This window comes from Elgaria multicarinata, chromosome 18 (assembly GCF_023053635.1).
Source record: "Elgaria multicarinata webbii isolate HBS135686 ecotype San Diego chromosome 18, rElgMul1.1.pri, whole genome shotgun sequence".
In the NCBI taxonomy this organism is placed as follows: Eukaryota; Metazoa; Chordata; class Lepidosauria; order Squamata; family Anguidae; genus Elgaria; species Elgaria multicarinata.
The window spans coordinates 3747217-3773263 of record NC_086188.1 but is presented as its reverse complement, the minus strand read 5'-3'; the positions used below and the strand labels follow the sequence as shown (position 1 = coordinate 3773263).

General features: G+C 47.7%; 1 protein-coding gene across 1 annotated transcript in view; it reads right to left on the bottom strand.

The window, feature by feature from the left end:
- SEZ6L (seizure related 6 homolog like) overlaps positions 1-21476 on the bottom strand; it is a 92625-nt gene extending 71149 nt beyond the window's left edge. The window contains exon 1 of the mRNA XM_063143960.1: positions 21330-21476. Coding sequence (XP_063000030.1) covers positions 21330-21399 — 70 coding nt within the window. The 5' untranslated portion in view covers positions 21400-21476. The remainder of the gene's footprint in view (positions 1-21329) is intronic.
- Positions 21477-26047: the final 4571 nt, after the last annotated feature.

The window sequence follows — 26047 nt, the reverse complement described above, 5'->3', positions numbered from 1 at the left end:
ACTTGAGGGTCACACAATAAAACGGGTCGCTAGTAACTGAAACGACTCTTTTTACACAACTCACGATTAGCCGTGGAGGATAAGCCATCCATCCCTACAAGTCCTGATGGCTCTATATCAGTGGTTCCCACACTTTTTCAGGTCACCGCCCCCTTGGTTCCACAAACTCATGCCCAGTGCCCCCTGCCCTACACTATAAAAATCATTATTCAGAATAGCGGTTTTCAACGACCCACTAAGGAAGATAATAATAAAATTCAAAACAGTAACAATTAATTGAATATTTATTCAAAATCCAATTACATTTTTTTTTAGTTTATTCAATTAAATATAATGGATGAACTTGATCCAGTGATATCATCTTTTCAAACTCTGATAGTCACTTAGCAAGAATATTAGATATCACGTTTAGTAACTAGGGTAGAGGACCTCACTGTTCTGTAAATTCTTCATGTGATGGATGGGCTTGATGAAGTGATACCAGTTTCCCAATGTCTGGTTTAAAGTCACTTAACATGAGTCTTAAATCACCACGTTTAGTCATCTGGAGTCAATTTCTTTGCTTGGAGAGAAGTCGGCAGACCACGCTAAAACCACATTCCACCCAATATGATGTTGGAAATGCAACCAGGAGCTTCTGAACCGCTCTCCATACTGCAGGAGAGCGATCAGAAATTTCCTTCTGTCACCAAAACTCCTGGCATGGAAAAGACCACCTTGAGCGCCCCCCTGCCATCCACTTGCCTCTTAATGCCCCCCTCCATGCAATCCCACCACCCACAAGGGGCAGTACCGCCCACTTTGGGAACCACTGCTCTATATGATCGCAGTAGCGGAGGCAGTATGCTGGGGAACATGAACAGGAAGGTGCCATTGTGCTTAGGTCTTGCTTGTGGGTTTCCCTCAGGCATTTGGTTGGCTGCTGTTGGAACAGAATGGACTAGGTGGGCCTTTGGTCGGATCCAGCATGGCTCTTCTTATATCCTTTGGCATATAAAATCATGCATGTGGTGGAAAATACCACGCCAGTCCTTTTCCAGCTTCATTGGCTGCCAGTCCAGGTCCGGGCCCGATTCAAAGTGCTGGTATTGACATTTAAAACCCTAAACGGTTTGGGGCCAGGCTGTCTGAAGGAACGCCTCCTCCCATATGTACCTGCCCGGACCTTAAGTTCATCTACAGGGGCCCTTCTCCGTGAGCCCCTGTCAAAGGAAGTGAGGCAGGTGGCTACTAGGAGGAGGGCTTTCTCCGCTGTGGCACCCCGGTTGTGGAATGAGCTCCCCAGAGAGGTCCGCCTGGCGCCTACACTGTACTCCTTCCATCGCCAGCTGAAGACCTTTTTATTCACTCAGTATTTTAACACTTAATTTTAACTTAAATTTAAATTATACTGTTTTAACTCTGTATTTTAACCTTATATCAATTTTGCTGCGTGGTTTTATCCTGGTTGTGCTTTTTATATTGTATTTTGTATTTGTGTTCTTAACTTGTTGGTTGTCTTATGATGGTTTTAATTTTTGTGAACCGCCCAGAGAGCTTCGGCTATTGGGCGGTATAAAAATGTAATAAATAAATAAATAAATAAATAAAAATAATAGAATCCAGTGGGGTCACCCCGTGGGAGATTCAGGGTAGACAAAAAGAAGGACTTCTTCACCCAGCGCATAGTTTAACTGCGGAACCTCTTACCACAAGGCGTAGAGATGGCCACCAATTTGGATGGCTGTTGCACCATGTCTTACTTGTGGGTCCCTGGTCGACGGCTGGTTGGCCGCTGTGTGAACAGAGTGCTGGACGAGATGGACCCTTGGACTGATCCAGCATCTCTGATGTTCTTAAAAGGGGGTTGGACACATTCCTAGAGGAGAAGGTTATCAATGGGTACTAGTCCTGTTGTCTACTTGTGATGGCCAGCGTTTGAGGTAGCCTGGCTCTCAGTACCAGCTACTGGAGAACATGAGCGGGACAGTACTTGTGGATTTTCATTTGGGCCATTTGGTTGTCCATTGTGGGAAATGGATGGTGGACGAGAGAGTCGTTTGATCTGATCTGGCACGCCTCTTCTTATGTTCTTAGGAATAAACATTAACAAAGAACACTACACCATGCTCAAGAATTCAGGTACAAAATGGTACTAAATATAGGTTTGTTTCTAGTTACAACATCTTTTTGAAGCATCCCCGAAAAGTTTTTTTAAAAAAACACCCATTAACTGCGTTGTTGCAAATTGTTATGTATTACTATTCCAAAGCAACTTTAGATTATTAGCCCACAGCTCTAGTGTTGCAGAAGTAATGAAGCACATATGTACCAATTTACAAGCACATCCAGCGCAAACTGTCAGCAGCCCTCCATCCATACCAAAAGAAAGAAAGAAAGAAAAGTGTTTGTGTGGGGGGGTATTGCCAGATGCATTTCATAGAATCATAGGATAGAGTTGGAAGGGGCATTGAAGACCATCAAGTCCAACCCCCCTACTCAACGAGGGAATCCACCTTAAAGCATCCTTGACAGATGGCTGTCCAGCTGTACCTTGAAGGCCTCTCATGTGGGAGAGCCCATGACCTCCCTAGGTCATTGGTTCCATTGTCATACTGCTCTAACAGTCAGGATGATTTTCCTGATGTCCAGACGGAATCAGGCTTCCTGTAATTTGAGCCCATTATTCCGTGTCCTGCACTCTGGGAGGATCTAGAAGAGATCCTGGCCCTCCTCTGTTTGACAACCTTTCAAGTCCTTGAAGAATGTTATCCTGTCTCTCCTCAGTCTTCTCTTCTCCCAGCTAAACACATGCCCAGTTCTTTCAGACTCTCCTCTTAGGGCTTTGTTTCCAGACATACTAGTCTTACTCACAGCATAAATTCAAGCATAGCTCACCATCAAACTTCCAGGCCAGGTACTAGAACGTCTCGGAATTCACTAAAATGCCTCAGAATGGTCTCTTATGTGTTCGTAAATACGATCTCTGAACCATAAGTCCCCAATGAGAAGTGGCAAAGAGAAGTCTTATTTGTAAGAATCAAGATGAGAGAATTCTTCGCATCTGGTCTCTGGCTCTCTTCCTTCCGGAGGATGCAATACCTTCACCTTTGCTCCTTTGCCCAAGAATATGTGAACCTTCTCTTCACTGTCTCTCTCTCTCTGCCAAATAAATAGCAAATTCTCTACACAGAGCAGTGGAGGCAATCTCAAGCCAATGTCCAAATATGACCTTCCAGATGTCCCAATCTAGCTCTCCAGAATTCCCCAGATGGCCACTCCTAGAGGAAAAGGCTTTCGATAGCTACTAGTCCTAATGGCTATGCGCGCTACCTCCAGTATCAGAAGTAGTAAGCCTATGTACACCAAATGCTGGAGAACATGGGTGGCCAGGTGCTGTGGCACTCGTGTCCTGCTTGTAGGTCTCTGGTCAACAGCTGGTTGGCCACTATGTGAACAGAATGCTCAACTAGATGGATCCCTGGTCTGATCCATCAGGGCTCTTCCTATGTTCTCATGTTCCTGGCCAACACTCTTGCTTCTGATTGTCAATCATTTGATGGTTTTCCAACTTTTGGACTACCTTTTCTAGAATACCTTTTCTAGCACTTTTGGGACATTCCTTTTAGGATTTTTTGGGGGGGCAGAGGGGGTGAACAGGCAACAGGTAGCTTTCTACCTATTATGCTGCCTTTGAAACTTTGGCACTTTAAATCAGTCGTTTCCCCAGCCTGTTTTACCATTTATCCTAGGCTGGCCAGGTGTCCTCTTTTACAGAAGGAAAGGAAAGGAACCTCTCGTGCAAGCACTGAGTCATTACTGACTCTTGGAGTCTTTCGCTGACGTTTTCTTGGCAGGCCTTATAGCGGGGTGGTTTGCCGTTGCCTTCCCTGGCCGTGATTCCCTTTCCCCCAGCTAACTGGGAACTCATTTTACCGACCTCGGGAGGATGGAAGGCTGAGTCGACCTGAGCCAGCTGCCTGAAACCAGCTTCCGCTGGGATCGAACTCAGGCCGTGAGGAGAGTTTCAGCTGCAGAAACTGCTGCTTTACCGCTCTGCACCACACGAGGCTCTGTCTTTTTACAGAAGACAGGCCTCTAATTTGAAGGACTGCCAGAGAGGGCTGTCCTCTGTTTTGGGAGTTGCAGTCCAACACATCCGTGGCATGAGATGAGGCCTGCCTAGCCCAAAGGAAACTGAAGAGTGCAGGAATTGCACTGTTTTCAAGACAACCATTTTCTTGACTCTCTGCCGAGTCAACACCGCTCTTGGGGGCAGGGGGCAGGGGACGGAAAGGCAGTTGTTGATTTACAGGTGCCTCCGTGTTTCACCTCGGATAGCCCTGATCAAAGAGATGGAAAATGATTCTGACTCCGGCAGTTGTAAAAAGACTGGAAATAGCTGAACAAGCGGGCTCGCCTCGGGGGGGAACGACCTAATCTTCCTGCGAACGCCTGTCATAAAAAACAATATTAAATTGTAGCAGCATCTCCAAGGCTCCTGGGCTGGTCGGCTGAGTGGCTCTTTCCTCGCCTTCTGCCAAGGAATGGCTTCCGAGGGATCCTGACAAGGCATTTCGCCGAGGCTTTTACGGGGAAGAGGAAGGGTGCGTGGGGAAAAGCGGCCGGCAGTTTTCAGGACATTTCGAAAGGTGTCAGCAAAAAATGGCGGGGAAATCATTGGCCGCTGGAAGTTTGGAAGTTAGGGGTGTGGGGGAAACGAGGTTCAATTATAGAAGAATGGCCATCTGTTCAGTCACAAAACACAGCGCAGAAAGGGAGCTACATTTTGTGGACTTTGCTGCCATGAGATGTAATGACGTCCGACAGCTTGGATGGCTTTAAAGGGGGTTGGAACGAATTCATGGAGGAGAAAGCTGTCCGTGGCTACTAGTCCTGGTGGATATGCGCTACTTCCAAGATCAGAGGCAGGGTGTCTGTGTACACCAGTTCCTGGGGACCACGGGCGGCCTACTGCACCCCGTTCTGCTTGTGGGCTTCCCATGGGGGCATCTGGCTAGCCATTTCAGGTGCTGCAGGGGAGAGGCCCTTGGTGTGACCCAGCATGGCTCTCCTTGTGTCTTTTTGAAAAGGAGAGGCACCTGGGGCTCAGGATGACCTCAGGCCGACCCAAATGGAAGGGACTAGTGACGGCCTTGTCAACAGCTTTAGGGCGCTTAGCAGCACCTCCCTGTGCAGCCAGACAGTGCTTCTGCTGGGGACAAATCACAGCAAGATGGCATCTTCTGCCATAAATTATATATCCTTTTAACTCGGTTTATGCTTTAATTTGTTTTTAGCTGTGTATATTGACTGTTTATGTACTGTATGCTTTTATCTGTATGCCGCCCTGAGATCTTATTGATATAACGCGGGATATAAATGTTTTAAATAAATAAATAAATGCCTTGCTTCTGAGGTTTCCAAAAACTAGATGCTAGACTAGATGGGCCCTTGGTCTGATCCAGCAGGGCACTTACATTCTTATGTAATTCTTACATTCTTATGATGGCCAATAATCCCAATCTCTCTCTCTCTCTCTCTCTCTCTCTCTCTCTCTCTCTCTCTCTCTCTCTCTCTTTCTCTTTCTCTCTCTCTTATAATACTAGAACTCAGTGGGGTCATCCCATAAAGCTGATCAGTGGGAGATTCAGGGCAGATAAAAGGAAGGACTTCTTCACACAGTGCATAATCAAACTTTGGAACTCACTACCACAAGATGTAGTGATGGCCACGCCTTTGGATGGCTTTAAAAGGGGGTTGGATAAATACCTGGAGGAGAAGACTACTGTGTGCTACCTCCAGTATCCAAGACAGTAATCTTATATACACCAGTTGCTGGGGAACATGGGCGGGAGGGTGCTGTTGCACCCATGTCCTGCTTGTGGGTCCCTGGTCCACAGCTGGCCGGCCACTGTGTGAACAGAGTGCTGGACTAGATGGACCCTTGGTCTGATCCAGCAGGGCTCCTCTGGTGTTCTTAAAGGTTTATCTTATTGACAAACCTGAAAGATGCAGTTGCCTTCTGCTATGCCAATGCCAGCAAAAGGCCAGGAGTTCACCACAGTCCTTCAGCTACCCTTCTTTCCATCCAACAAGTTCCACGTCAGACTTTGCTACCATTGTACAGGGACTGTAAGTGTCAATGGACACACACACACACATGCACGCACGCACCAGCAAACCCTCCCAAACTGTCACCTTGCAATTTGATCGGACTGTAAAAATAAAATAACAGATCTGCTAGGGTGATTTGTGCTCCTAGTACATTTAATCAAAACCCTCTTTCCATAACCTATATACTATACTGATTAGAACTTACCGGGATTTCAGACTTCATTGGCTCTCATATTTATGCAGATGTATCGTCTGACAGCAATTTAAAAAGTGATGCATAAATAGCCTGGGAGGACATGCGAATAAAGGAAAGTCCCTAACTTAGCTGAATGAGCTTGGCATAGAAATAAATTTGTGGGTTTGCATTTGGCAGAGCTTTCGACGTCAAGGCCTAGGGGACATTTGAAGAGGAACGCTGAATCCTAATTCCATGTTATTCTTTTCTTTTTCTTTTTTAAAAATGTACACAGTGCTCCTGAGTTTGTTCACCAATGAAAGTCAGTGCTGCTTGCTCTTAATTCTACAAGAAGTATTACTCAAGGTTAGATGTTCCCAGGGCTACCGTAAGCAGAAGATGGCAAAATATTTTCAGCTTGGTTGGGGATTTTTCTTTGCTGCCTCTGATTCCACCAATGCCTGCGGGCTTCAAAAAGGGCAAAAAAGAGGAACCTAGGAACTACAGACCAGTCAGTCTGACATCCATCCCTGGGAAAATTCTGGAGCAGATTATAAAGAAGTCAATCTGTAAACACCTTGAAATCAATGCAGTGATTACTAGAAGCCAACATGGATTTGTCAGGAACAAATCCTGTCAGACTAATTTGATCTCATTTTTTGATCGCGTAACCTCCTTTGTGGACTGTAGGAATGCTGCGGACGTCATACATCTTGACTTAAGCAAAGCTTTAGACAAAGTACCACATGACATTCTGATTAACAAACTCGCTAAAAGTGGGCTAGATGGAACAACTATTAGATGGATTCACAGTTGGCTACAGAATCAGACTCAAAGAGTACTTATCAATGGAACCTTCTCAAACTGGGGAGAAGCAACGAGTGGGGTACCGCAGGGTTCAGTCCTGGGCCCAGGGCTATTCAACATTTTTATTAATGATTTGGACAAGGAGGTGCAGGGAACGCTGATCAAATTTGCAGATGACACAAAATTGGGAGGGATAGCTAATACCCTGGAAGACAGAAACAAACTTCAAAGTGATCTTGATAGGCTGGAGTGCTGGGCTGAAAACAACAGAATGGAATTTAATAGGGATAAATGCCAAGTTCTACATCTTGGAAATAGAAACCAAATGCACAGTTACAAGATGGGGGATACTTGGCTCAGCAATACTTCAAATGAGAAGGATCTTGGAATTGTTGTAGATCACAAGCTGAATATGAGCCAACAGTGCAATATGGCTGCAAGAAAGGCAAATGCTATTTCGGGCTGCATTAACCATGTACCTTGATGGTGCTATATAAATAAATAAATAAATAAATAAATAATAATAATAATAATAATAATAATAATAATAATAAGTATAGCTTCCAAATCACGTGAGGTACTGGTTCCTCTCTATTTGGCCCTGGTTAGGCCTCATCTAGGGTATTGCGTCCAGTTCTGGGCTCCACAATTCAAGAAGGACGCAGACAAGCTGGAGTGTGTTCAGAGGAGGGCAACCAGGATGATCAGGGGTCTGGAAACAAAGCCCTAGGAAGAGAGACTGAAAAAAACTGGGCATGTTTAGCCTGGAGAAGAGAAGATGGAGGGGAGACATGATAGCACTCTTCAAATACTTAAAAGGTTGTCCCACAGAGGAGGGCCAGGATCTCTTCTCAATCATCCCAGAGGGCAGGACATGGAATAACGGGCTCAAGTTACAGGAAGCCACATTCCAGCTGAGCATCAGGAAAATCTTCCTGACTGTCAGAGCAGTACGGCAATGGAACCAGTTACCTAGGGAGGTTGTGGGCTCTCCCACCCTAGAGGCAGCTGGACAACCATCTGTCAGGGATGCTTTAAGGTGGATTCCTTCATTGAGCAGGGGGTTGGACTCGATGGCCTTGTAGGACCCTTCCAACTCTACTATTCTATGATTTCGAAGTCCACTGCGAGGGAAGCGAGGTTAGTAAAAGGGATGAGCAGGAACTCTCTTTGAAGAGATTCTAAGAGCCAGGATGCCTACATTATTCCCGGCAGGGCGGGCAAGCCCTAGTGGATAGGAGACCCCAAAATGCAGAAGCCACTACCCAGCAGTGCTAAGAACAAGCACAGGCTGCTGTGGGGATCCCAGGCCTTGAGGAAAGGTGTCTGATCCCCAAAATAAAGGTCACGTGGATGTGCCTGCCAGCAGCGCCATTTCTGAGGCAGCCCCCTGCAAAGATCTGCCCATCACAATTCTTGTCAAAGTCTCAAGCTTGTCCATGGGGCTCAGTTTATTAATTATTATTATTACTATTAAAAATAAAAGGTCTCATTGTTAAGATTATCTCATCCATTGGATCTAATTTAGCCTGTCTGGATTTGCAATTTGTTCAGCCGCCTTCCCGTAGATGTGATTAGGCGAGAGAGCAGCCCTGGCAGACATCCAGAGCAGATGGAGAACAGGGGACATCTCCGGGGTGGGAAGGATTTGAAAGACGCCAGAAAGGCGGACCCGGGGCGAGGGAATGTTGCCCGGAATCGCCTGCTGGTGCACCACTTTTTTTCTTCAACATGCTTTTCAACAAGCCCACTACTAATCTAGCAGATGAGAGGTGCTGCAGTCTAGTGGTTAGAGTGTTGACCTTGACTACCAGGAAGGGTCAGTTCTGGAAGTTGGTGCCAGAACCATGCAGGGCCAGGCAAAGCTGGTCATAGGCCTGGGGCCAGATGGGAAATGTAGACCCCATTTCAAACTGCTCATTAAGTATTTTTTAATCAGTTCTAAATACATATGAACTAGAACGATTGATAGAAAAGGTAATGGCAAGGACTTTTATCCAAGATGTATATAAGATATCATTCAGAAATGCGTTACGTGCTTTTCTTTGGGCAAATTCATCAACAGCAACAGTTCTGGGGTCCATTAAAAAAAAGAACTTAGCATATGTTGTTAAATGCTGTTAAATGCCTGGGAGAAGAGAAAAGTCTTGACCTGGTGCCGAAAAGACAACAATGTTGGTGCCAGGAGAGCCTCAATTGGGGGGGCCACCACTGAAAAGGCCCTCTCCCTTGTTGCCATCCTCCAACTTCCCTCGGAGTAGGCACTTGGAGGAGGACCTTAGATGTTGAGCGCAGTGTATGGGTAGGTTCATGTCGGGAGAGACGTTCCATCAGGTATGGCGGTCCCAAGCCATGTAAGGCTTTATAGGTTAAAACCAGCACCTTGAATTGGGCTCGGAAATGTATAGGCAGCCAATGCAAGTGGGCCAGGTGTTGCAGCTTTGTGCCTTGTCTACAAAGCCAACAAGATGCCTTGCGGTGGGCCAGGGGTGCTCAGCATCAGCTCAGCATCAGAGGAAGTGCCATAGGCAGCTACCTATATCTAAATTCTTCCACCATCTCTGCCTCCTGTGCATTCTTCAGGTGGTCTCTGGAAGCAGCTAATGGAAAGGTGATGAGGTGCAAATAATGTCGAGGGTTCACCATTTTTCACACACACACACACACACACACACACACACACACACACACACACACACACAAAGCAGAAGCCCCAGCTGATGAGGTGAAGAGCAGAAAACAGCTTCCCCCCAACCCACCCCCTCCACCCAATTTAATCATGCATCACAACCGCAAGACAAAGTTTCATTGGGGATTTTTGCAAGCTGGGAGCCAGCACCCCGCTGTATCGCAATTTGTCGCCTCTTTGCCAGGCTGATGCAGAGTTATTACCCCCGGGGAGTCAATCTCATCCTCGTACTCTGAAAGAATCACACCGGCTAGGTTTCCAACTCATTCTCTGAGTCATTTGCTTGCATCCCTTTTAAATGCTCCTGGATTGGGGGTGGAAAGTGGCCCTGGTGGGAGCCGAATAGATGAATTTGCTGTTTAATATTTCCAAACCAGCTTCTTGTTGAGAGTGCTACAACTCTACAGGCAAACTTTGTAAAAGTCCTTGCTGTTTTAAACTGACAGCATAAAGGCTCTTGCACGTCATATTGTCCAAGCTATATCTGCCATGGACAACATAAATCCTCTCTCCCTGGAACTGGGCATTGCTTGACTGCTTTTTTACCAACAGGGAAACTTCCAGAGTGCAACCCCAGGTAGGACGGGGTTGCACTCTCCCTAAAGAATCGGGTCCGTAGTTTGGGGGTGCTCTTGGATCCAGAACTGTCACTTGAGGCACAGGTGAACTCAGTGGCAAAGAGCACCTTCTATCAGTTTAGGCTGATATACCAACTGCACCCTTATCTGGATGGAGATAGCCTAGCTCCAGTGATCCATGCTCTGATAACCTCTCGTTTGGATTACTGCAATGCGTTATACGTGGGGCTGCCTTTGAAAATGGTCCGGAAGCTTCAGCTGGAACAAAACAGGGCAGCCCATTTACTAACAGGGACTGGCCGGCAAGATCACATCACGCCAGTCCGTTCTACAACTTCATTGGCTGCCAGTCCAGGTCCGGGCCCGATTCAAAGTGCTGGTACTAACATTCAAAGCCCTAAACAGCTTGGGGCCAGGTTCTTTGAAGGAACGCCTCCTCCCATATGTACCTGCCCGGACCTTAAGATCATCTACAGGGGCCCTTCTCCATGAGCCCCTGCCAAAGGAAGTGAGGCAGGTGGCTACTAGGAGGAGGGCTTTCTCTGCTGTGGCACCCCGGCTGTGGAACGAGCTCCCCAGAGAGGTTCGCTTGGCACCTACATTGTTTTCTTTCCATCGCCAGCTGAAGACCTTTTTATTTTCTCAGTATTTTAACACCTAATTTAACTTAAATTTAAACTTTGCTGTTTTAATCTCATATTTTAACCTATATTATTTATTTGCTGTGTGGTTTTATTCTGGTTGTGCTTTTTATATTGTATTTCGTATGTGTGTTTCAAATTTGTGGGTTGTGCTCTTCATGGTTTTTAATTTTTGTGAACCGCCCAGAGAGCTTCGGCTAGTGGGCAGTATAAAAATGTAATAAATAAATAAATAAATAAATAAATATGGATATCTTTCATCCTGAACATATTGACAGTCAAGGGAAAAAACATCATTTAACATAACTTTGCTATTTCAGTGTGGGATTATTAAGCATTTTTATGTTATGATTGGAAAGCTAGATCCCAGTTACTCAGAGGCTTGGTGAGAGCAGCTGGCCAGGCAGAAGTCTCTGTATCTGCAGCCTAACACAGTATAGCTCATTCTGCTACTGGATACTGCCAGCAGCAGAGGGGGAGAAAACCAGAGATGTGACATTGGGCTGCAGCAGTAGCTAGGAGGAGATTTAAAATTTTGTGAACCGCCCTGAGAGCTCCGGCTATTGGGTAGTATAGAAATGTAATAAATAAATAAATAAATAAATAAATAAATAAATTTTAAAAAGGGGGGAATACTCAGCAGTTTGTGAGCAAGAGTACTCTATCTTGGAATTGCTGGAGCAGTTACCTTAAAGGAGTCTTTCAGCTGCTCTTAACTTAGCCCAGCGCTTGGAGATAGGAAGGTGCGATAGAACTGGAAGCCAAGAGAACTACTGGGTTACAACAGTGTCAACAGAGAAACCAGTGTGGTCGATTTAATGTCAACTTCCACTTTGCTTTCCTTGAAATCTCTGGGGACCACATCTTTACATCCAAATACAGTTGCTTTCTAGCTTCATCCCATGTACCTGTTTCCCTCAAATTATCCCCTACAGCGCTAAGCTGTCACTGTTGTTAGCTAAATCACACCCCGGGCGGCAGCACTCCTAAGATCCTTTGCATACCAGGAAAAGGGTTTAAGGGGGGAAATGTAAAAAAAAATCATAAAAAATCAACGGATGACCCAATCCGATTCAAATTTGGTATGCCTAAAACTCTCCTTAATATCTATTACTGTGCCAATTTTGATGTCTTTATCTTCAAAACTTACGCAGATGTAACCATTTGTTTAATTTTTCTTTAAACATATCAAATCCTACTCCTGCGCCCCCAGTGGCCGCTCAGAAAACTACAAATGATTCGCTCCAAAACTAGTAGCAAAATAGGTCGGGTCTTTTGGCTTTATAGCACAATTAAAGCAGGATGCCTGGGAGCACTTCACAGTCAAAGCAGGTGATAAACTGGACAACTTCAGAGTACTTTACAATAAAAGCAGATTATAAACTGGAAAACTTCGGAGTCCTTTGCACGCAGTTCGCAGTGATGGCACAGTATAACGCTGGTGTGATAAAGCTCTTCAGGACACATGCAGTGTTATGCTGAGGGCATCTCTTTGCTGCCAGTGGGGGGGGGGGCGTTATGTCTGTTTATGTTTTGAGCTTCGGGTCTCGAAAGTTCCACTGCAGGGTCGATTTATCACCCTTCGCCGTGAAAATGGTCCTTTTTCCTCCTTGCCTTAGTGACCTATTAATCCTGCCATGACCGGAGGGCAGGTGCTTTAGCGCACCGTTCCCCCCCCCCAACAACACCTCCCTCTCCCTCCCCGTGTCTCCGGCCCAGCCAGTGCAATGGGCCCCTCGAAACAGGTTCATTAATCCGCCCGCTGAAAACCAGCCTGATTCAATTCCAAGAGCGTTTTCTATTTCCATTCTCATCTTCGCCGTTATTAACTGCAGAGTGAGATTCTCCGTGGGGCCCCGCCTCAAGTGCTCCGCTTAATAGACTCCGCGGCATTTGCTCTTGCATAGACGGAGCCGTAATGGGCAGCGGAGAAGGCCGGATGGGTTGGGAAATGAACCTCATCCCCGGCTGAGCTGATTGTATGTCAGGGGCATGGATTCCCTCTTGGCTCTTCTGCTGTGGCGAGGTCTTTGCGGCGTTAATTGTTTCTGATGCCGCGACGTCCAATGTCAGATCTCTCTCTCTCTCTCTCTCTCTCTCTCTCTCTCTCTCTCTCTCTCTCTCTCTCTCTCTCTCTTTCTCTCGGAGGCAGAGGGCTCAGACTCATTGGGTCAAAGAACACTCTGGAGCCTGGGTTCTCTGCCTGCCAGTGGGCTTCCAAATGAAGCTGCTTCAGAGAGGTTGGCTGAGCCATATCCTCTGCTCTACCATCAGGTGGTGCTTTTGAAAGTAGAGTATCATTCTCTCTCTCTCTCTCTCTCTCTCTCTCTCTCTCTCTCTCTCTCTCTCTCTCTCATTGGCCCCACTCAGAAGACACCTTAAATCATGGCTTTAACCATGGTGAATAAAACAAAAGGCGTTATTCATGGTGGATAAAGCTGTGGTTTAAGGTGTCTTCTCTGGCTTCCCCACCATGTTTAAAGACATGGTTTAAGGTGTGTTTTGAACATGGCGTGGCTTTCTGGCTTAACCACCATGGTTAAAGCCATGGTTTAAGGTGTCTTCTGAACATGGCCTGGATTTCTGGCTTAACCACCATGGTTAGAGCTGTGGTTTAATGTGTCTTCTGAATACAGCCCGGATTTCTGGCTTAACCACCATGGTTAGACCAATGGTTTAAGGTATCTTCTGAACATGGCCTGGCTTTCTGGCTTAACCAACATGGTTAGAGCCGTGGTTTAAGGTGTCTTCTGAACATGGCCTGGCTTTCTGGCTTAACCAACATGGTTAAAGCTATGGTTTAAGGTGTCTTCTGAACATGGCCTGGCTTTCTGGCTTAACCACCATGGTTAAAGCCGTGGTTTAAGGTGTCTTCTGAACGGAACCACTCTGTCTTTTAAAGTGTGAATATTCTGAAACGGCAAAATGCCGCCACATTGTAAGGATGGGTTTTACGGGTGCACGGACAGCTGGCCGGCCACTGCGTGAACAGAGTGCTGGACTAGATGGACCCTTGGTCTGATCCAACAGGGCTCTTCTTATGTTCAACCCTACTCCCTGTTAGAGTCATGCGTCTTAGGTCTCTATTAACAGGCACCGTATTCCGCCTTGAAATCCTGGGGAGCCGCTGCCAATCAGCGTGGACATTGCTAGGCTACGTGGCCCAAGCAGCTTCCTGCGTTCCTACATTTATTTTCTGTTCCTCCTGCTGCTGCTTTTCTCAACAGCCCTGAGCACTCTGACCATTTTTGGCCACGTGTCTGCCCATGCGCCGTGGCGCATGGTAATATGTTCATTTTAAAAAGAAATTGACGAGGCTCTCCAGAGGTGAAATTTGACAAGAATGCTGGCCTTGTATACAAAGCACTCGCTTTGCAGGGCTGCAGCGCCAGAGAGGCAGGTGAAGAGGAAAGGAAGGGTTATTTATAGAGTATTATGGGATTGCATCCAGGTCTAGTCACAGAGCATGCTGAGGGCCCAGCATCTGGGGTCTTCTTTTGCCCTAGCTGGAGGAGAATGTGTGGCCAGAACGAATCTAACTTGGAAGCCTCCCTCCACTCAAATTAATGCACATTCCAACCACTCACAAGAGCAAAAGAAAGCACTTTTAAAGTGTTTATGTGGTTTTGACCTGGGTCTGCTCCTACCTACATAATACCATCTTGAGCATAGTTTTTTTGGTCACAGTGAGTGTGATGGGATGTTGGTAGAATGGCACAGAATGTGGGCCCATTTTATGACTTTGATTTTAAATATAATAGATTTTTTAAAAAATAAGCATGTACCACTGTAAGTTTGAATGACGCTCCCCTATCACTGTGGCTAGTTCATCAAGAATCTGGTAAACAGGCAGGTTATAGCCACTGGATCAACCCAAATATTCAACTTGCTATTCTAGTCTTCTTTACTAATTCGAGCTTTCAGCTTTTCCAGATTCTGCTTCTGTGGAAAAGAAGGGGGAAGAGACCCCGGCACACTCTAGAGAAATTAATTAAGGAATCCAGCGCATTCTACAACTGATTGGTTTTCAGACCAATTTGCAGCCAGGGCAAAGTCTGGGCTCTGGTGAAAAATCGCTGGGAACGACTGGCAAGAGATTTGACATTTTGAGCACCTTATTAACACAAGACGGCTATTTTGAGACAATACAAGAACTTTGCACTCGAAACATTGACTTCCTGTGTTTCAAGCTGACGTACAAAGAGTGTACGTCAGCTTATAAGGGTAAGTGTACCCTTACCCTTTCCACCACAACATTTTCTAGCTACAGAACACATGACGTCTTCACGGGTGGCTATTCCATGCCATCTTTTTACAGGATCTGCCTTCCACGGTACCCAGCATTTGAGGTTTGGGTCTGCCTCACAGTAATAACCAGCACCAGATAGAACATAAACCCACGCCCACGTCTGACCCTTCTCAGCTTTACGATTTATGCTTTAAGTTTCCTTCTCAAATTTAAATTTTGCAAACTCTTGGTGGAACCTTTTGGGCATGTTCAGAAGCTACATTGATGAACTTATGTAAACAGACCATAAACCAAGGGAAACCCATGTTTCTGATTGAAATGGAGAAACTGTTTAAGCAATGTGCGTCTGTTTTAGTCTGCAGTCCTGGAAATGCCGGAGAGATAAAAAAGAAGACATGAACCTACCCGTACCCTGCGCTCAACATCTAAGGTCCTTCTCCGAGTGCCTACTCCGAAGGAAGCTCAGAGGATGGCAACAAGGGAGAGGGCCTTTTCGGTGGTGGCCCCCTGACTGAGAAATAATCTCCCTGATGAGGCTCACCTGGTGCCAACATTGTTATCTTTTCAGCGCCAGGTCAAGACTTTTCTCTTCTCCCAGGCATTTTAATAGCATTTAACAACGTTAAGTTTGTTTTTAATGGACCCCAGAATTGTTGTTTTTAAATGGATACTGTTGTTTTTATACTGTTTTTGATGGTTTTGATGGTTTTAAAATTTTGTATACTTTTAATGTTTACCATTTTTAATTATTGTAAACCGCCCAGAGAGCTTCGGCTGTGGGGCGGTATATAAATGTAATTAAATGAATAAAGAAAGAAAGAAAGAAAGAAGTGAGGACTGCATGCCATGGTCTCACCACAACCTCTAGAGTCAGAAGGCTGCACCACAACTGGGAGCGGAGAAGGGGCAGGCTGAAATCCAACTGGTCCACCCTTGCCCATGTCAAGGCCTTCCCACTTCTGCAAAGCACCTAGGAGATAAACAAAGCCCTCAACACCCAGGTGTAACAGGTTTGGATGGGGGAGAGACAAGCTAAATCTGGAAAGATGGGATATGTATTCTTTCTCAATATTCCATCACAGATACCTGAGAAGCCCTGCTGGTCACAGTCATCCATGCCGAACTCCATGGATTCAGAACAAGGCAACTTCATGCATAAAAGCCTCCTTCTAGACCAGTCCAAGAAAGTCACCCTTTAAGATGGGGCGGTCTCAACCCTCTTCCATTCCAAGGGCAACGTTCAATTTCTGAGAACCTCTCAGGAGCTGCATTCCAGAGAATGGGCGGAGTCAAAAGTAAAATGGGCGTAGCCAAAACACCAAACCTAACCGGCATATTTTCGCTTAACAGTCTTACTCCAAGTAACAAAGGTTTAGGAGAGACATTTCAAACTTTTGGAATGGAGAAAACCAGGCTTCCAAAGGATCAGCAGTCTAGGAAAATGAAGTCCAGATAAGGTTCAGCACCACTGCTTGAAAACCGATGGCATCAAGGAACCTTTGTTTCTGTCTGGAAATCGTGATGTGGTTAGTGGCTGGGAGCTCCTTTCCTCCTCCTCCCGGCCAAGAGGCAGTCCAGCACACCCTGCACACACATGCACAGACTCATGTTGTCGCTATCTGGACACGGATAACCTAGCTTCAGTTGTCCATACTCTGGTAACTTCCAAACTAGATTACTGCAATGCCCTCTACATGGGGCAGCCTTTGAAGACGGTCCAGAAGCTGCAGCTTGTGCAAAATGCGGCGGCCAGATTGATAGCTGGAACAGGGAGGTTTGAGCATATAACAACGATTCTGGCCCGCTTGCATTGGCTGCCTATATGTTTCCGAGCCCAATTCAAGGTGCTGGTCTTAACCTATAAAGCCCTACATGGCTTGGGACCACCATACCTGACGGAACGCCTCTCCCGACATAAACCTACCCATACACTGCGCTCAACATCTAAGGTCCTCCTCTGAGTGCCTACTCCAAGGGAAGCTCGGAGGATGGCAACAAGGGAGAGGGCCTTCTCAGTGGTGGCCCCCCGACTGTGGAATGATCTTCCCGATGAGGCTCGCCTGGAGCCAACGTTGTTATCTTTTCAGTGCCAGGTAAAGACTTTTCTCTTCTCCCAGGCATTTTAACAGCATTTAACAACATTAAGTTTGTTTTTAATGGACCCCAGAATTGTTGCTTTTAAATGGATACTGTTGTTTTTATACTGATTTTATGGTTTTTTAAATTTTTGTATATTTTTAATGTTTACTATTTTTAATTGTTGTAAACCGCCCAGAGAGCTTTGGCTGTGGGGCGGTATATAAATGTAATAAATAAATAAATAAATAAATAAATAAATAAATAAATAAATAAATCACAGGGCAGGCAGTCTCCCACAATAAGGGGGCATCTTCAAAATAGATTGTGCCAGATGTCCGGCAAAATGACAAAGGCCACAGATGGATCCCCGTGTTCAGCAGCAATATTTAAGTTCCTTTCCAATTTGAGTGTTTAGGCCAAAGTGGGGTTCTGATGAGCACATGGGCATGGGGACTGGGAACTGCGTCTTTCTTGCAATGCCTGTGAAAAGTGATGCCAGCTTCCTTCCCAGAATAGCCTCATCCCTAACAGGCATGCAGGTTCCAGGGACCCTGCCATTTGCAAGGTACCGAATAGGTCAGCCCGCCTGCTGCAAGCAATCTTTTTTGAAAGAAACCAGGGCCGAGGGAGTGCACGCCAGCGGACAAACACTTCCTGCACAAATAATGTACTGCACAGCTCCAGCAAGCCTCTCTGCGATTCATCCAGCAGGACTGGTCATTTTGGATGAAGGACCCCGACGGCTCCTTAACGGCTCTTAATAGATGGGGTTCAGAGCCGAGGCGTGCCGTTTGGCCTGGCGTCTTACCCGCTGCTTGCTTGACCGTGTTAAAGCGAATGGGGTTCCTCTGAAAAGCTTTGGTGCTGGAGAGAAGCCTGGGCCCTAGGAGGATCTGTGCAGGGAATCTGTGAAGCTGTCGATCAATAGGTCCTATCCACAGTCCCGTGGTTGCCTAGGGATACCATCGGCTCATAAAGCACCAGAGCACATGACCGCGATTACCAAGGGTCAGTGGGCACATCACCACTGCTGCTGGATCAAGTGGTAAAGCTGCTCCTTTACTGTGCCACTTCTAAAGGCTTGTGGGGGGGGTGCTCCCCCTTTCCCACATGCCCCCCCAAAGGCTCCCTACACAGAGGGAAAATAGCATGCTGGGGAAAAGCCTTGCTTTTCAACTTCTGGCCTGGCCATATTAATTTTGTATAGGCAAGGTTTATTTTGAGATGAGGGAACAGCTGAATGTGTGAAAACTGCCCTGCGAGGTGGTACTGTGTGGAAACTACTTGATTAGGGTGGCACGGGGTCAATAAACCATCCATCTTTCATTCTCCTTTCACCACCCTCCATCACTTTTACTCTTGTTAATGGATGGACCAATGCTATGAAACTCTCTCTCTCTGTGTGTGCGTATGTGAAATCATAGCGGCATGTTTTCTCATTCACCCTCATAAGACACTATGGGAGATTCCAAGAAGCACACACCACCTTTCGCAAGGGGGGCAATTTAGCCAGGCATAGGAGTGTGCAAGCTTTTAGAGCCCACAGAACTCTTCCTCGAGGAAGAGTTCTGTGAAGTTTTAAAAGCTCTGTCAGCCCAACAACCCTCATCTTTCCAATCCTCCCAGCACAGGCTATTTTGTAAAAGCCACTTTGCAAGCGGTTGAAAACATTTGGCATGGACACTGAGTGCAAAAGACTACTGCGAGGAGGGGGGACCTAGAAATGCCTGCTCTCAATTTTAACCTGAAGCTTTCTACTGAGATAACACTGGGATCTCTTCTCCCTGTTTTTACAGGAAGGAAACAGCAGAATCTAAATTGCTTTTTGGCAACAGATGCACACACACACACACACACACACACACACACACACCTCATTAGGTACTTTCAGACACTCACAAAGGATGCTTTCATATAAGTCTTTTATCATGCCATTGCCCTGCCTCAAACACCTATTTTTATGGAGGGTCCAGGCCTTGTGTCCTTTTCCATATATGGAAATCTACAAAGGAGGGAAAACTGTACAATGTCTTTTGACTGTTAGCAGCGAGGGAGTCATCCGTCTAGAATCACCCAAACTGTCTCAGAGATAAATCCCTAAACACTCTGGGGCCGTTTCTACCCCTGCCTTTTTTCCCCCAGGGATCATCCCAGGATCATCCCTGTGCATGCAAATGACATACAGGGGATCCCGGGAGCAGGCAAAGATGATACCTCCATTTTCCTGGGATAACCCTTAGGTGTAGAAAGGGCCTTGGTCCTTGACAAAGAGTGGGGAAACAAATCTCAGTGCTCAGAGAGAGAGAGAGAGAGAGAGAGAGAGAGAGAGAGAGAGAGAGAGAGAGAGAGAGAGATGATGGTACATTTGCACAGGTGAAAAGACTAGCGCGCGCGCCCCCACTATGAATCAGTGTCCTTCTACAGGGCGGACTGGTGCGTTTTAAGCCACTTTTGACCTCCACCCCACACATATACCTATCTGTTTGGGACACGACGAAAGAAGATGGCATTCTAGTTTCACTCACTTCTTTCTCTATTTGTTAAACTTATGAGTTCCCCTATAGCTGAAGGCTCTCAGTGGCGAGGTTCACAATAAAAACACAACAGTCAAATCAGTAACTCCCAAAATATATAGTGGTAAACACACACACACACACTCCTCCACAGGGACAGCTCCCTGTCAACACCAGCGATCTCTGATCCCTTCTCACAGCCTCTGTAAGGCGAGAGGTCGTTCTATTTTGTAAACCGCCCAGAGAGCTTCGGCTATGGGGCGGTATATAAATGTAACAAATAGATAAATAAATACATAAATATTTGCTCGTTTCTCAAAGAAAAATCACACCCAAAGACGCAGAAATATGAGCCAGCAGTACGCCTTCGAGACAGAGAGGTCTGCGGAGCGAACCCCTCCTGAGACTGCTCAAATGATGCCCACCCGGACTGCCCGACGGATCGTTGGGGGGCAAACGGGGCAAGGGTGCCGGGGCTCCGCCGTGGGGAGTGGAGCAGGGGCTGGGCTGCCTGCCCAAAACCCCTGCGGGACCTCCTTGCGCGTGTCTTTGAAGCCCAACGCGGACTAGGGGCCACCCGGCCAGGGATGGAAGTCGTGGTTGGGGGGGCGAGGGGGCTGTGGGGAGGGGGGTGAGAGGTCTTGCAGGGGGAGTTTCTTGGCTCTGGGCAGAGGAAAAACAGGATCGCAGCGCCGAGCGGCCGGGAGCTGTCCAGCGCGGAGGTGCTGAAAGGAGGCGAGCACTTTCCCAGGCGCTTCGGCCTCAATCCCGGCTCGGCTCACCGACACGGGAGTAAGCCCCATTGGCGTTGGAGGGCCTTACTTCTGTGTAGACCCATCTAGGCTGTGGGCGTAAGGATTGGAGCCGGCAGCCCCCAGCGCCGCTTCCCTGGGAGCTGAGAGCCTTGTCTGGGGGAAGCATGGAAGGTGCCCCCCTTTACTTCAGGGCTGTGGGCGAGTGAGTGGGGGAGAAGGGGGTACCGGGCAGGAGGTTGTAGCCGGCCCCTACACACACACACACACACACTCCCCCTCCCTGCGGGCCGCCTTGCCCTGGATCGTGACAATGGGAAAACTTGTTCTCAGGATCCGTCCAGGTGCCTCCCCCTCCCCTCCCCTCCCCTCCCCCGGCGGCTTCTGCCCCGAAGCTGGGCAGCAGCAGACACGTGTCTCTGCACTCGCACGTACTCTGGGCTCCCAGGTGGTGGCTCCTTGTGGATCACCAAAAAGAAACACGTGGGAGAGGGCAGGGGCACAAGGACAATTCCTCCCGCCCGCCCAAACCTCCCCACCCCCACCCCAGTGCCCCGGGCTGACGGCCGCGAGCTGGAAGTTTGAGGGCGAGCCCCGGGGCAGGGGCGAGGGAAAGCCTGGGCGCGTTCCTCGGGAGCCAGGGCCCCGCTCCTCGGAGACAACGGGCTCTCCCCACGTGAAGCCGGCCGGAGACCCCCCACAAACCGCCATCCCCACCCCTCCTCTCGCTTCCTCCCCGGCGGTTCCTACCTTGGGGGCGCCTGGCGGCGTAGCTGCCCAACAGGAGAAGGAGCAAGGCGAGCCCCCGGGGGCCCGGCATGGTGCTGGGTCCCGATCCCGGTCCGGTCCAAGCTGCTCAGCAGCCCAGCAGCCGGCCGCTCGCTCTTGCCCAGCCTGGCTTGGTGGCGGCAGCAGCGGCAGCAGAAGCAGCAGCGAGCAAGTCCCTCCTCCCAAATCCGGGCTGGAGCTGCGGCGGGGGGGGGGGGGGGAGGGAGGGAGGAGGGAGAGACGGAGGGAGGGGGGAGAGGAAGATCGAGGCTGGCGCTTTGCCCCGCCTCCTGCCCCTCCAGTGAGAAAAAGCGCCTCTCCGGCCCCACCCCGCAAACTCCTCAGCCAGTGCAATGGCAGTGCCCGGACCTCTCCGCACGCACTGCCAGCCAGGAAGCAGCAAGGCGAAGGAGCAGCAAGGTGCACCTCTGAGCACGGGCAGAGCGCCTCACGGCTCGGGGTAGGAAGCGGACCTCTGGCTCAGGCTCTTCAGCCGAACTCCTTCCCACAGCCGGTCTTCCTTAAACACCGCCAAACCCTAACCCCGAATAGGTTCAGCACCTCGGATAGCACCTTTAGAATTCTGACTGTCTTGGAGTGAAGCCCAGAGCAGATCCCCTGCCCTCACTGATATCAGAGCCACCAGACTCCACCAGTGCAAACTCATCCTCTACCTGTGATGAGGTGGGGGTGGGGTGAGCCTTCTTCAGCTGCCAAACCTCACCTGCAGTCTGGGGGCAGCCTAGCATCCCCCAATGACCACCTAGGGAGAGGCAGGTGTTGGGGCAGAGGCCAATAGACCCAGTGCCTGGGCATGCCGGGGCCCACTGAGGATGATGCCAGGCTCCAGCTGGGCATGTCCCTGGATACAGACGCACATTTTATTTTTACTTTTAAAAGTTGTTATCCTTTTCTATGACAAAATGGTTCTTCTGTCTAAGCAAGAGTTCAGCATCGGGCAGCAGTAGCAAACTCCCATTTTATTCCTCTACTGGTGACAGAGCTATAATTTTAGTGAGTTTAAAATGCAAAACTTCAAATTCCTGGAGTCTTTCTTTCTTTTTTTCTTGATCAGATTTGGCAAACAGTTTCTCTTTCTCTCCCCCCCCCCCCCATTCTCTAACGTAGCAGGAGAGAGAAAACCCCTTCGCTCACAGCTGAAGTAACACGCGTTGGCCGTCTAAAGGAACGTAGATATAGACCATGAAGTCCAGGTTCTAAAATTACCTGGCTGCATCACTGCATTCTCCAGGCATCCAGTATGGATGCCTGAATTGGGCCTCGCATTGCACTGAAACCAAATTCACTTGCTTATCTCTTTGTTTATACCCTCTGGTTTGTGTGGTGTGGTGTGATGAGGGTGGGAGGCAACCATGATATTTGGAGATTCCACACCTGATACCTGTGTATCAGGAGGCCGTCTCGCTTAAGGACTGAAGGATAGATAGACACGAGTCATATTTCGTGACCTTGATTCCCTCAGAGAGCAGCAAGAGTAAAACCCCTTATTGATGTGGTCAAGTGATCCAAACCTTTATTTATTTATTTATTTATTTATTACATTTATGTCCCACCGTTTTTTCCTCCAAGGAACCCAAGGTGGTGTACATAATCCTCCTCTCCATTTTTATCCTCACAACAACAACCTTGTGAGGTAGGTTGGGCTGAGAGTCTGTGACTGGCCCAGTGGATTTCCATGGCCGAGTGGGGACTAGAACCCGGATCTCCCAGCTCCCAGTCCAACAACTTAGCCACTACACCACACTGGCTCTCTTTATCAAACAAAACAAAACACAGATTTAAAACAGGCAGCAGAGTTAAAGGATTAGGATAGTAAATTGCTAAAATACTGGGGAAAATAATAAAAAAAAGGTCTTCACCTGGCACTGGAAACAGTACAGCCTAGGTGCCAGGCAGACCTCTCTAGGAAGCTCATTCCACAGACAGGGTGCCACAGCAGAAAAGGCCCTCTTTCTGGTAGCCTCCTGCCTCACTACCTTTGGCAGGGGCTCACAGAGAGGCAGCCAAGGTCTTTGATGCCGGCTTTTACCCATTTTGTACAATCTGGGGATGGGTCTACTTTCCTGCTCCAATGTCTGCCCTAGGTGAGCGTGTCTCTTTATATATACTCCTGTTCTGTAGGACGTTTCTCATGCAGCTTTAGAGTCTGAGCACCACGCAGACTGTCACCATTCATACAGCATAGATGCCTGTTTCAGCTGGTGGCATGACAACAGAATGAAAGCGAACCCCAAAACATTGGATCCAGATAGTTAAAACAATTTCGCCTGTGCTGGCACTGCTGTCTAATACGCCTGTATTACCTGTTGGTTATTAAAAGAAGAAGAAGAAGCAATTAGGCTGACTTTGGTTACCTCAGCAACAGTCATCACAAAGACATATCACCTGAGATGTCAATACAAAAGATGACTCAAGAGGAAAGACGACGGAGCTATTTCCAAACGCGGAGCTGGGAGGGATTCCCTTTTGCCTGGGTATGGCAGAAATCCGTTGCTCTTATGATGCTCTGGCAATGCAGGAGGGGGGAGGGGCAGAGTTGTGCCCAGATGTTCCAAATACTAGATTTTGAAGCAAATCCAAGAGAAGGGTGGACCGAGGAGGGGTTGGTATCTAGCCTGCTCCCAAGTTGAGATCTCGTTGTCTTTTGCTGGCAATGGGTGTAGCAGAGTCCCAGGAAGCCAAAACGGGTTTACCCCACCCTACATTTCCCTGCCTTTCCAGAGCCCAAAGAGCAGCTGGGTTGTTGGAAGGCAGGCACACAACCCATACATATCTGTTACTAAGGGGACTCTCTGGCAGTCCTCAAGTCTTAATCAAGAAGCAGCTCCTAGCAGGGCCTTCTGTGTTCATTCGCCGTCAAAATCCCCGCTGACTCAGCTGGGAGGCGAAGAGAGACAGACAGCAGGCGAGCGAAGGACAAATGAAGATAGAAAATCAATCGCTGGGAGCACACGCGATGTGTCTTGCTGTCCTCGTTTGCATAGGCAAAACGAACAGCCCAGTTCAATTTGCTGGGAAACTCGCCTCGGATGCACAAAAGCTGCAAACCAGACCACCGGCTGGCGGCTTTCCTGACGCTTTGTCATCTAATCCAGGCTTGCTGGGCTGGGAATGATGGGAATTGTGGTCCAGGCACCAGGGCTAGATCTACACTAGTGTGATTTATTGGTTTCAAAGTGCACTGATAACTGTCAGGGCGCATGACGCGTCCTGTGTACTGCTTTCCTGACATCGGTTTCCCCCTTTTTTTATCCCGTATTCTCCAAAACACTTCAACAAATGTCGTTTATCCATGTCTTTCCTTCATTTCTAGACCGCCCCATAACCAAAGCTCTCTGGGCGGTTCACACAAATGAAAACCATGAGACACAGCATAAAATATAAAATGTTGATGCTTAAACCCACAATATAAAAGTATGACTGGAATAAAAACCAAGCAGCGATGCAGAGATTTAAAGTCCAGATTTAAAATACAGAATAAAAACAGCAGAGCCAAAAGGCTAGGATACTAAAATGTCGGGGGAAATGAAATGGTCTTCACCCAGTGCCGAAAGGAGTACAATGTAGGGGCTAGGCAAACTTCTGTAGGATTGCCGGGGTGCCACCCTTCAGCCGGGGTGCCACAGCAGAAAAGGCCTTCTTCTTGGTAGCTGCTCACTGTGTGTGCTTTGAGGCATAAATATACAAAAGAGATATACCGTCACCATAATGGTGTAGATTTGGACCAGGCTGGGTGGAAAAGGGCAGTATAAAAATAAAATAAATAAATAAATAAATAAATACACACACACAACAAGAAAGGAAGGGGTTGGGAGAACGTATACCTTCCAAATTGCATGAGGTACTGGTTCCTCTCTATTCGGCCCTGGTTAGGCCTCATCTAGAGTATTGTGTCCAGTTCTGGGCTCCACAATTCAAGAAGGACGCAGACAAGCTGGAGAATGTTCAGAGGAGGGCAACCAGGATGATCAGGGGTCTGGAAACAAAGCCCTATGAAGAGAGACTGAAAGAACTGGGCATGTTTAGCCTGGAGAAGAGAAGATTCAGGGGAGACATGATAGCACTCTTCAAATAGGTTGTCACACAGAAGAGGGCCAGGATCTCTTCTCAATCATCCCAGAGTGCAGGACACGAAATAACGGGCTCAAGTTACAGGAAGCCAGATTCCAGCTGGACATCAGGAAAAACTTCCTGACTGTTAGAGCAGTACAACAATGGAACCTGTAACCTAGGGAGGTTGTGGGCTCTCCCACACTAGAGGCCTTCAAGAGGCAGCTGGACAACCATCTGTCAGGGATGCTTTAGGGTGGATTCCTGCATTGAGCAAGGGGTTGGACTCAATGGCCTTATAGATTCAATGTCCAACTCTACCATTCTATGATTCTATGATTCTATGGTATAGAGCTGCATAGATACTTTGTTAATGCAGATGGGGAAATGTAGTTGGCCCAGCCACTCATCCTCAGAAGGCAAGTCTCCTGAGTTACTTGCTTAGCATCAAGAGGTCCCCACCTCTTCAGGAATGAGTTCATCAGAAAGGCTCAAAGGACCATCTCCCCTGTGTCTGGAGGAGGCTGAACTGCTGTCCTTGGATGGTAAAGATTCTAGCTATTTATTTTATTTATTATTACATTTATATCCCACCTTTCTTCCTCCAAGGAACCCAAGGCAGCACATAT